This window comes from Pelophylax lessonae (assembly GCF_965119305.1).
Source record: "Pelophylax lessonae genome assembly, chromosome: 1".
Taxonomy (NCBI): Eukaryota; Metazoa; Chordata; class Amphibia; order Anura; family Ranidae; genus Pelophylax; species Pelophylax lessonae.
Window position 1 is genome coordinate 469,915,093 of NC_138768.1, and position 11,402 is coordinate 469,926,494.

General features: G+C 40.7%; 1 protein-coding gene and 1 long non-coding RNA gene across 2 annotated transcripts in view; both read left to right on the top strand.

The window, feature by feature from the left end:
• Positions 1–9,367, top strand: part of PTBP1 (polypyrimidine tract binding protein 1) — a 33,952-nt gene extending 24,585 nt beyond the window's left edge. The window contains exons 7-15 of the mRNA XM_082268647.1: positions 80–190; positions 271–442; positions 1,162–1,233; positions 2,050–2,177; positions 3,838–3,871; positions 4,605–4,697; positions 4,948–5,164; positions 7,911–7,988; positions 8,082–9,367. Of these exons, the coding sequence (XP_082124773.1) occupies positions 80–190; positions 271–442; positions 1,162–1,233; positions 2,050–2,177; positions 3,838–3,871; positions 4,605–4,697; positions 4,948–5,164; positions 7,911–7,988; positions 8,082–8,214 (1,038 nt within the window). The 3' untranslated portion in view covers positions 8,215–9,367. The remainder of the gene's footprint in view (positions 1–79; positions 191–270; positions 443–1,161; positions 1,234–2,049; positions 2,178–3,837; positions 3,872–4,604; positions 4,698–4,947; positions 5,165–7,910; positions 7,989–8,081) is intronic.
• Positions 9,368–9,767: 400 nt separating this feature from the next.
• LOC309544325 lies at positions 9,768–10,311 on the top strand. The gene is made up of 2 exons (XR_014224846.1): positions 9,768–9,918; positions 9,949–10,311. It is a non-coding gene; the product is annotated as an uncharacterized lncRNA (long non-coding RNA).
• The last annotated feature ends 1,091 nt before the right edge of the window (positions 10,312–11,402 follow it).

The following is an 11,402-nucleotide window of genomic DNA, read 5'->3' on the forward strand; positions in this document are numbered from 1 at the left end:
TCCCAGTTAAAAAATGGCTTGGTCTTTAACTTGATTAAACCTGTAGTCAATGGGTTTCTTTAACACTTGATTTTCATAGATTTTTTCCAAATTTGGGACCGTTCTGAAGATTATCACTTTTACAAAGAACAATCAGTTTCAAGCGCTGCTTCAGTATTCTGATCCCATGTGTGCCCAACATGCCAAACTGGTGAGTAGATGTTTTTTTGTGTTGGGTCATTTGCTTACTAGCCGGTTTGTATAGCGATCTGACAGTTTCTTCTTTTTCAGGCTCTTGATGGGCAGAATATTTATAATGCTTGCTGTACATTACGTATTGACTTCTCCAAGCTCACCAGCCTCAATGTAAAGTACAATAATGATAAAAGTCGGGATTACACTCGGCCAGACCTTCCTTCTGGTGATGGACAGCCCTCTTTGGATCAAACCATTGCAGCCTTTGGTGAGAATCACAACCAAGTTGAAATGGGGGTGGTTGTATCATTGGTTCTTGCCCCTATTACATCCTGTGAACCTGCTGATCCACACTCACAATGCCCACATTTAGTCTGGTTCTTGAAAAATCACTGCTCACTGAAATCTTGGAGTGATACATTTCTTCTACAAAGTGAGTCACGGGGACTCAAGCCTGTGAGGCCAGCAAACACCCAGAGATGTCCTTCTAAAGGCTGAGGGTTTTTTACCTTATACATTCTATGCATGAAGGTGATCCTTCAGTGTGCAGCCCCCCCCCCTATATAATACTTAAGCCCGTTCTTCACTTCACCCCAGCAATCTCTTGCTCATTGGCTTAGATGCAAGAGCCATTGGCTCCTGCTGTCAATTGCAGACAGGTAGAGGGTCAGGGCTGAGCTGTGATGGGCAAAGAGCTGGCTCGGGAGCAAGCACACAAGTACTCCCATAGCAAGCGGCTTGCTATGGGGCACTTGGCAAGAGGGTAGGGCCCTGAACACTGACTGACTCGAGGAGGCAGATCGGGTCTGCTCTGTGCAAAAGCATTGCACAGCGCAGGTAATCATGGCATTGTTTTGATGGGTGGGTTTTTTCCTTACAAATGCTCAAAATGTGTTGCAGCTGGATATGTTAAATGCTAAATGTGGTCAACAACTGTTGAAGCTTAAAATCCTGTTACTAATCGTATGCTGGCTTTACCCCTTTCAGGAGCTCCAGGACTGATATCTGCAAATCCTTATGCAAGTGCTGGGTTTCCACCAGCTTTTGCAATCCAACAAGGTATTTATTCCTTTATGGTTTCTTCCTCCTTCTCCTTCCTCTTCTCCCCTCTTCCTCTTTCCCCTCTTCCTCTTTCCCCTCTCCCTCTTCCCCTCTTCCTCTTCCCCTCTTCCTCTTCCCCTCTTCCTCTTCCCCTCTTCCTCTTCCCCTCTTCCTCTTCCCCTCTTCCTCTTCCCCTCTTCCTCTTCCCCTCTTCCTCTTCCCCTCTTCCTCTTCCCCTCTTCCTCTTCCCCTCTTCCTCTTCCCCTCTTCCTCTTCCCCTCTTCCTCTTCCCCTCTTCCTCTTCCCCTCTTCCTCTTCCCCTCTTCCTCTTCCCCTCTTCCTCTTCCCCTCTTCCTCTTCCCCTCTTCCTCTTCCCCTCTTCCTCTTCCCCTCTTCCTCTTCCCCTCTTCCTCTTCCCCTCTTCCTCTTCCCCTCTTCCTCTTCCCCTCTTCCTCTTCCCCTCTTCCTCTTCCCCTCTTCCTCTTCCCCTCTTCCTCTTCCCCTCTTCCTCTTCCCCTCTTCCTCTTCCCCTCTTCCTCTTCCCCTCTTCCTCTTCCCCTCTTCCTCTTCTCCTCTTCCCCTCTTCTTATTTTTATTAAACTCAACAAAAATTGGCTGTATGGAGTGGTTAGAATATTGCTGTTTGTGTCCTTGCTAAGGAGCTCTGACCTATGCTGGCAGAGAATGATAGGGAAAATATTGTGTAAATGGTCACTGGATAAAATTTGGTTTGAGTAACTAAAACTTTCCTGATCTGCCTGAATTGACATGAATGTGCACATAGTGTTTAAGCTACTAGTGTTTTGAATGGGTGTTTTTCTTTTCTTCCTCTAGGTGTCCATGGACTTACACCTCTTACACTTCCATCTGCTGCAGCAGCTGCTGCCGCCAGTAGGCTTGGCTTTCCAGGGTTGACAGTCCCTGGAAACGCTGTTCTCCTTGTCAGCAACCTTAACCCAGAGGTTAGTGGCATTCTGTGGCCAAAATAAAATGGTTGCCACTTGGAAGTACTTTACCTGACATTTTGAGCTAAAGCCAGCAACTTTTACAAGCTTAGTTTAATAGTTTTAGTAACCTAAAAGTGGTATTAAATTGAAAAACCAACAATATTGCAATTTACTATTAGATTGTGGTGGCTGCCTTTGTGGTTTTTTTTTTTTGGTTGGCTTTTTTTACTTGTGGAAACGGTTAGTCTTTTTTCAATCTCATTTATCAGACCAAGTAGAAGCCACAGGTTGAAACCCATTACAAGGAATGCTTATTTATGTAAAACCTGTACCAAAATGGGAAAATGTTGCTGTAATTGCTTACCAAACTGAGGGTTAGTTTTAATTTGTTGGTCATCTAAATCTGCTAGTGCATCTAGCACTACCCTCTCCCCCAGATTGATATTGCTGCTCTCCCAGGGTTCAGCTTTGCCTCCATCCAGAGTGGAGCCACACTAAGGAGATCTTACTAGCTGGATCAACAGGTGAAAAGGGTCTGCTCTAAAAGAAACAAATGCAGCCATCACATTTCAGGATTGGTCAGCTGCATTGTTTTTTTGGGTTTAATCCCACTATAAAAATTGAAATACTGTTGACTAATTATGAAATGGGCGAAACATGTTCTACATTACAATCTGTAGCTTTTCATTAAAAATGTGCAGTACAGTAAAGAGTTCTGTTTGTCAGGCTTTAGTCTGACCCTATGATTGGTTCTACAAAACTAGATGTAAAGTGTTTGTGGTTTAAAAATTGAGGGATGGCCCTAACTTGCCTCTTAAGGGACTGAACTAACAATACTTTTCCTGCTAATGACTTAGTTGCAGATCTCCTGATACATGTGCAGACAATATCCTAGAAGCCCCTTTTGTACAAAAAAAATTTGCTTTTGGATAATGCCATTGTACAGGTGTCGATTACCTAGTGGTGGTTTTTAGTTGTAGGGTATACCTAATCAGAGGCTATTTTGTGGTGGTACTAGCCTTCAAGATGAACAAAATACCAGCCCAGCCTGCGTAAGACTTGTGCTCCAGTATATTTGCTTAGTTTTAAGATAATAAAGGATTTTTTTTTTGTTAACAATGGCAGTTAAATTTTACTGTGGTTGAGGGATTGCCTGCTTGCAAAGGGCAATCTCGTAAATGACCCATATTAGCTTACTTGTGGATATTGTCTCATATGAACTTTGTTTCATTGTATTTCTCATCAGATTAAACCTTAGATGTCTTTAAACATTTTAATCTAGAAGACTTATTCTTGTGTACCTGTTTCTTTATATATTTACTGACCTGTTTTTGCTACTTTTTTCTTTTCCTCCCATCCCTTTCTTTTTTTTTTTTTTTCCCCTTGATCCGGAATTTCTTTGCCAACTGACTGCACGGCATCTTCTGCTTCCTGTTGTGCTTTGTGAAACAAAAACAAAACATACTCTCCCTTCCAAAAAAAATCCCAAACACCCTGCTGTCCGGATCCAACCTATCCTTCAAATATTAACCACCTTGAATATCATCCGTCAACTGCTCCTACCACTCCTCCGGTGACACATTCCTCGTGGACCATTTCTGCAAGCTGTGCTCTCCCCTCGGCTCCTTTTCTCTACCCCTGTCCCTCCGCTGCCTTGCTCTGCTGTTCTCTAAAGAGAGTCACACCCCAATGCCTCTTTATTCTTTTCGGTATGTTTCGCACTTTATTACTCAATTTTTTCTTTTTTTTTTTTTTCTTTTTTTTTTAATGGGGTGGGTGCTGCATGCATTTTCTTGATGTGTTGGGTGGGTGAAAAGGTGCAGTTTTTTTCCCTTTGTTTTTTTTTCAGTATGGTGAGATCTTTGTGTGGTGTCCCAGCTGCAAATCTCAAAGCCTTTTTATGTAGAACTGCACTAACATTTTTTTGTTTTTGAAGCAGTGGCATGCAGAGTTGGGTGGTAGCTGTAGTTGCTTATCAAATCTTCCTACTAATGTGCTGTGGGTGGGAAATTCTGTAAATGGACTTGAGATTGTGACCATCCCTTGTACATTGTAATATTGAACAGGCAGAGTTGTATGGGAAGTCAGACGAGAGCTTTTCCTGACTGCTTTCATTTTTTTTTTTTTTTTTTTTTCTTTCTAAATTCCATACAGCACTGATTTTTTGCATCAGTTGCATGTAGAGCTAATTAGGAAGCCCCCTTGACTTTCTTCCTTTAAATTAAATTCCTTTGCTTCAATACTAGTAGGCACACAACATGGGGAAACTCTAGTCTGACAGTGCAGCTAACATCTTAGACTGCTCATTTTTTTTTGCTAACGTTCTAACTTGGCATGCCATTAGCATACAACTTTGAGTTTGTGCTCATTACAAATGTGCACTAAGTTTTTTATGCATGGGTATTTTACCTTTTTCAATTATGCTTGTTTCTCCCCCCCAAGGTGTATATGGTGATGTACACAGAGTAAAAATTCTCTTTAACAAGAAAGAGAATGCACTTGTTCAGATGGCCGATGGAAACCAATCTCAACTAGGTAAGAGCTGCTGGAAAAAATGTGTATTTTGCAATACTAAGAATGGAGTATTTTAAGATTGTCTACATTCTCATGGCTAACACTAGTGTGGTGCAGTGCTATTAGAGTTAAAAATGGTTCATTAACTTTATCAAACCTAATGCTACAAATGTGGTAAAGGTCACTTAGGCCAGTAAATCTCTGGTATCGGTGTTTACTGTAGCTTGCATTTGATCAAACTTTTTTTTTTTTTTTTTTTTTTTTCTTTTAGCTATGAGCCATTTAAATGGACAAAGACTTCATGGGAAACCACTTCGCATCACTATGTCGAAGCATCAAACTGTCCAGTTACCTAGAGAGGGGCAGGAAGACCAGGGATTAACAAAAGATTTCACAAATTCTCCTCTCCATCGCTTTAAGAAGCCAGGCTCCAAGAACTTTCAAAATATCTTTCCACCATCTGCCACGCTTCACCTCTCCAATATACCGTAAGATTGTTTTATTGGTTCAATCTTTGGACTAGATTTGCAGCTGCAAGTTAAGACCATAGCCCATTGGTGTGTGGCATGCTTACCTTGTGCCTCATACCCTTAGGGAAAGATCGGGAAGCAACACTTCACTTTTCTGTGTAGGTTCCTAAAGGAGGGTGATCACTTAATTACCTGTCCAATATTATGGTTTAAGGGATCTGTACAGTACTAAACTTTCTGCAAGTGCACTAATACAGCTGAAGCTTGCTTTATTGGTTGTAAATGGGACCCCCTTGTGTGCAGTATAGAATACTTCCCTGTCTGGTTTTCCTCAAACTAATCAATAATATTGTCTTCCGATATTTCAAATTGAACACGTGGGGAGATGGCTAAAATAAACTTTAAGAGACAAATGGCGGAGGATAGTAAAACCCAAAAATTCTTTAAATATATCAACAGCAAAAAAAAACTAGGGCAGAGCATATTGCACACATAATTAACGATGATGGGAGGATGGTTACAGAGGACACTGAAAAAGCAACCGTGCTGAATGCTTTTTTTCTCGTCAGTCTTTACACAGGAAACGGAGGGGTACACTGACCATGACTGTATGGTTAGTAGTAATACACAGGACTTGCCACTATGGCTAACAGAGGGTGAAATCAGGTAGAGGCTGGATAAACTTAACACAAACAAATAACCAGGCCTGGATGGCGTACATCCGAGAGTACTCAAGGAACTCGGTAAAGTTATATCTAGACCACTGTTCCTGATCTTTGCTTTCCTCCACTCCCCTGGTACATCTCCTGTCCTAATACTGTCAGCAAACAGGATTCTGATATTCAAAAAGGGTCAGAGGCATATACCGGGAAATTATAGGCCTGTCAGTCTGACAGTAGTATGTAAACTTCTGGAGGGGATAAGGGACTATATCGTAGAGTTTGCTAAAGACAACAGCATCATCAGCAGTAATCGGCACGGGTTTACAAATGGGCGTTCTTGTCAAACCAATCTCAACATTCTACGAGGAGGTGAGCGGTGAGCTAGATAGGGGCAGACCAGTGGATGTGGTGTACCTAGATTTCGCTAAGGCGTTTGATACAGTTCCCCATAAGCGCTTAATTTATAAAATAAGGTCTGCAGGTATCGACAGCAGGGTTTGCTCTTGGATACGGAACTGGCTAAAAGGGCGTGTCCAAAGGGTGGTAATAAACAGCGCATACTCAGACTGGTCTAAGGTGGTCAGTCCTGGGACCAACCTTGTTCAATTTATTCATAAACCGCATTGAGGACGGGATCAGTAGTTCAATATCAGTTTTTGCAGATGACACAAAATTGGGCAGGGCAATAACTGCACAGCATGAAGCAGATATCCTACAGGATGACCTGGACAAAATAACGGAGTGGGCAACAACTTGGCAAATGAGGTTTAACGTGGAGAAGTGTAAGGTTTTGCACTTGGAGACTAGAAACATAAAAGCACAATACACTTTAGGCGGGGAACCCTTGGGGGAATCAAAAATGGAGAAAGATCTGGGAGTCTTGGTTGATGATAGACTAGGCAACAGCATGCAATGTCAGGCGGCAGCTGCCAAGGCCAGCAGAATATTAGCATGCATAAAGAAAGGGATGTATTCCAGAGATAAGACTATAATCCTTCCACTTTATAAAACTCTGGTCCGACCACATCTGGAGTATTCTGTCCAGTTCTGGTCGCCAGTCCTCAGGAGGGATGTGTTGGAGCTGGAGAGTCCAGAGAAGGGCAACTAAACTAATTGGGGGATTGGAGGACCTTAATTATGAAGAGCGTCTGCAAGCGCTTGATTTATTCTCCCTGGAGAAGAGACGCCTGAGGGGGGACATGATAACAATTTTTAAATCTCAATGGGGATCTCGGCTTAGAAAAAACTGTTCAGTCGAAGGGATTGCATGAGGACTCTGTGGCATACATTGCGATTAGAGAAGCGTTTTAACCTCAGGCAACGTGGGGGGTTCTTTACTGTTGGGGCTACAAGATTGTGGAATTCTCTACCACAAGAGGTGGTTTCTGCGGGAAGTATGGTGACTTTCAAAAGACTCTTAGATGTACATCTCAAGGATCAGAACATTCAGGGCTATGTGAGATGATTACAGCCACACACCTACACAGGTTGAACTGGATGGACTATTGTCTTTATTCAACCTCACCTACTATGTAACTAACCTGGTATGTCAGCTTGTGTAGTATAGCATTGGTTGGGTGTTCCTGGAAACTTTTAGCACTTTTTGGCAAGACTAATGTTAAGTCTTGTATTATAGTATGAAAAGGCAAGCTTTTGTAGCATGAAAAATGCAAAACAGGATAATTAGACAAATGGTTAATTATGTATATTCCTTAATCCCAGTTGTACAGTAAGCCATTCATGCAAAGCATAAATCATGATCCCTAGGAGACAGAAATCTATAGTGGTTTTTGAGTTTTTTTTTCTATTCATCCTAATAAAGCAGATAAACAGAAGCAGCCTGCTGCTCTGATCTCTCTACATTAAAAATGAACTCTCAAACTGTGGATATACCTATTGGGGTAAAAAGACTTGTTTACCCTGAGTGATTGAAAATTCTTTTTTAGCATTGACCAGCCTGCAAACTGAGCAACATGCTGCTTTTCATAGTGTGTGGTTTTTGGTTCTTTAAAATTTAGTCTGAGTTTCTTTTGTGTTTTTTTTTTTTGTTTTTTTTTTATGGTAATGTTATTTTTGAGTAATTCAAATCTGTACTTTTAAAGGCCTGCAGTAAGCGAAGAGGATATAAAGCAGCTTTTCTCACAAAATGGATGCACCGTGAAAGGCTTTAAGTTCTTCCAGTAAGTGTTTTTTTTTTTTTTTTTCTCTAAAAATGCAGAAAATCTTTTACTTGGCATGGTTTTTAGGTATTCATTTTTTTTTCTCTCCTTCAGGAAAGATCGGAAAATGGCTCTTATTCAAATGGGGTCTGTTGAAGAGGCTATAGAATCTCTTATTGAACTTCACAACCATGATATGGGAGAGAGCCATCACCTGAGAGTTTCCTTCTCAAAGTCCACCATCTGATTTGGGGAGTGAAGAAAAGTAAAGGACTGCCAGCCTTTGTTATGTTTCTCAAGGGCTCACTTCCATCATTCCAGATATAAGCCACTTTACTTGCAGCGCTCAAGTGTCCTTGCATCCCAGATTTTTAACTTTTTTTATGATCTATTTTCTTCAAGGCTTTCATTGTTAGTGATTTATATTGAGGGTATTTGTGTGTATTTTCACAGTACCCTTAAATGAACCCTGTACTTATTACTGAGTTTTTGGCAGTTTTTTGTTAGGACCAAATTTTGGCATACTGGCCCTGGCTATTTTTTTTTTTTTTTTTACCTGGATTTGAAGGGCCAGCTGTAAATCTAGTTGGATGACTAGATCTATGTAATGACTGCAGTATGTTTTGCACATGTGACCAATGGGAACAGTTTCTATCAGCTGAACACGCTGCATATGCGGTTTGTGGTCCAACCTTGTAACATAACGTGCTGACCAGCTATTGCTCTGTGCCTTACAATCTGAATGTTCGCCCGCTGTCAGGTTCTTGGATGTTTTATCCAAAGCTGATGAACAAGTGTTCTAAGTATTGTCTGGACTGTAATCTACAGCAATTCCCTTATCTATACTAATTTACTGACCAAATTTTTCTGGGACCATGGCACCTTAACATTAGCTAATTCCATGTATACTTTGTTTTCTTTGAGCCTGATAAAGAACAGGCGTTAGAAGTAGCAAGAAGATACTTGCTTTATCCTTGTTTAAATTACACAGCTGTGTACATTTTTTGATTTCAGTGTATTCATTTATCCCCCACATGCCTTAATGCTCACAAGTAAAAGCATGCTGTCCATGCTTGAAAATATCAAGGACCAAATGAAACTTGCATGTTCTTGCATACAGTCTTAATACTTTTCTTGCCTTCTGTTATGCCTTATTTGATGCTTTACCTGCATTAAACAAAACGCAGTTCGTAGCACTTAACATTTGGTGTGTCAAAGCCTAACTGATGCACAAAGGGTTACCAATAAAAGCTATAACTTAAGGTTTGGCTTTCCATTCCTTAGACCTTGAGTTGATTGACACCACCTTAGCACAGTTTAGCTGTTTTCTAAAATGCCTCTGGTTCATACACATGATTCACAGGGATGGAAATTGTTGGCTGCAAGATCTCAAAACTTGACTTTAAGAATCATTTGAGAACTCCATTTGTGGACATTGGCTCTGGAACTTGTGACAATCGCATCAAAACAAATATCGAGTCTATTTGTAATGTCTGAATTCTATATTTGCGGACTGACTTCAGCACACTCTGCCTATGAGTTGTAAAAGCTGAAATTCCTAGTGTAAACTCTTTAGTAACTTCATTGTTGTCCCTCAGGTGCCTGGTTTTATATTGCTTTACTATTAAAGCACTGCATATTAAATGTTTTGTCCTTTTTTACAGTAACATCTGTTCCTGTTCCTGTGCCTTAGCACTTGGCATTACAGAACATTTGCAGTTGCTATGAGCTATTTGTGGTTGTATGGATGAAGCAAAATTTGAAGTGTCAACTCCAGCTTGGGTTGTAGAGGCTTATCAAAAATGGGTCTTTGTTAAATTGAAGGCTAAAAAGCCTAAAAATGGCCAGAATGAGCTGTAAGATCAACAGATGTGTAATTTTAGGCAATTGTTTGGGGAAAAATCATGTTTCGCTGCTGGTCTTATACATGGAAATCTATTTGAATTACTAAGTCTGCAGCCAGTTAAGCTATACAATGTAGGCTGAAGCTGCATTTGTTATCTTGCAAGGATTCTGAAAAACCTCCCAGTATACGGCTCATTTCACCCTGTGTATACATTTAATGTACATATCTAGCTTTTTCAATATCTACTTAAGTGCAAAGCTGTAATACAATATTCCTTTTTTATTTAGTGGTAAATTGTATATTTTGATAATGTTTCAAACAGATTTCAGTATTGCAGGGTGCTGAGATGAGTTATGAAAGACCCATTACTTCTAATCCAATGTTTGTATGAAAGGCAAATTAAAAACTATTTTATAAGAAACCTTTATACTTTTCAGTAGGTGTTCAATTCAGTTGTAGTTATGTTATGGGCTCATAATAAACACCTTTTATTCTTAACTCCTGTTTCTTATCTTTTGTGACTTATTCTTAAATTCATGCTTTGTGTACCATTACATCTTTGATATGATGTGCACTCTCTTCTCTCAACTAGCATATACTCCTCTGTGGTCCACTTTCTCCTCCCTAGTTCATGTATACTAAGCCAATTTGACTTTTACTGGTTTAAGCATGCCTTTGGCAGTCATCAAAGCAAAAGCTGCCAGCTCTTAAACAGAAGCAGTGTTTTTTTACTATCCTTTTAAAAAATCTGAAAACGTTCCCCCCCTTTTTTTTTTTTTTTATTTATTTTTTTTTGATGTAGAGCACAGATGTTGAAGTATTGCTTATTCTGTTTTTGGGTTTGCATGTTGAGTTCTGTGCTTGCATGGCATATGCCACACTATGCATTCAAATTCATATTTCAGTTTTATGCCATAATCCACTGTACAATTCATAGGAGTAAGTTAATTTTATTTAGAAGCTTCACAGTGAAACTTGAACAGACATGGATAAGTGCATCCATTTTCTGCACTTCATTGCTTAGGCAGGGCCAGACTTGCAGCTTGCAAAATTTATCGTCCGGGCAAGGCATGACAAATTCTTCGACTCTAGGAGCCTGTCTTTTAACCTTTTGCCTTTTTACTTTACCCCCTTCCTGCCTAGGCCAATTTTCAGCGCTGCCACTTTGACAATTGTGTGGTTATGCAACACTGTACCCATATGAAGTTTGTATATTTGATTTTGACTGCTTCTGGTGGTATTTATTCACCACAATATTTTTTAGTTTTTGCTAAATACATGAGAATTTTTGAAAAACCCTTTTTCATTTTTGTTAAAATTGTCTGCATATTGTGTGCGATGTGGCTGCCCAGATGGGGACACTGATGTGGCTGCCCAGATGGGGACACTGATGTGGCTGCCCAGATGGGGACACTGATGTGGCTGCCCAGATGGGGACACTGATGTGGCTGCCCAGATGGGGACACTGATGTGGCTGCCCAGATGGGGACACTGATGTGGCTGCCCAGATGGGGACACTGATGTGGCTGCCGAACCCCGGCTGCTTCGCCCCCCCCCCCCCCCCCGCATTGGAAAACCTTCGGGCTGAC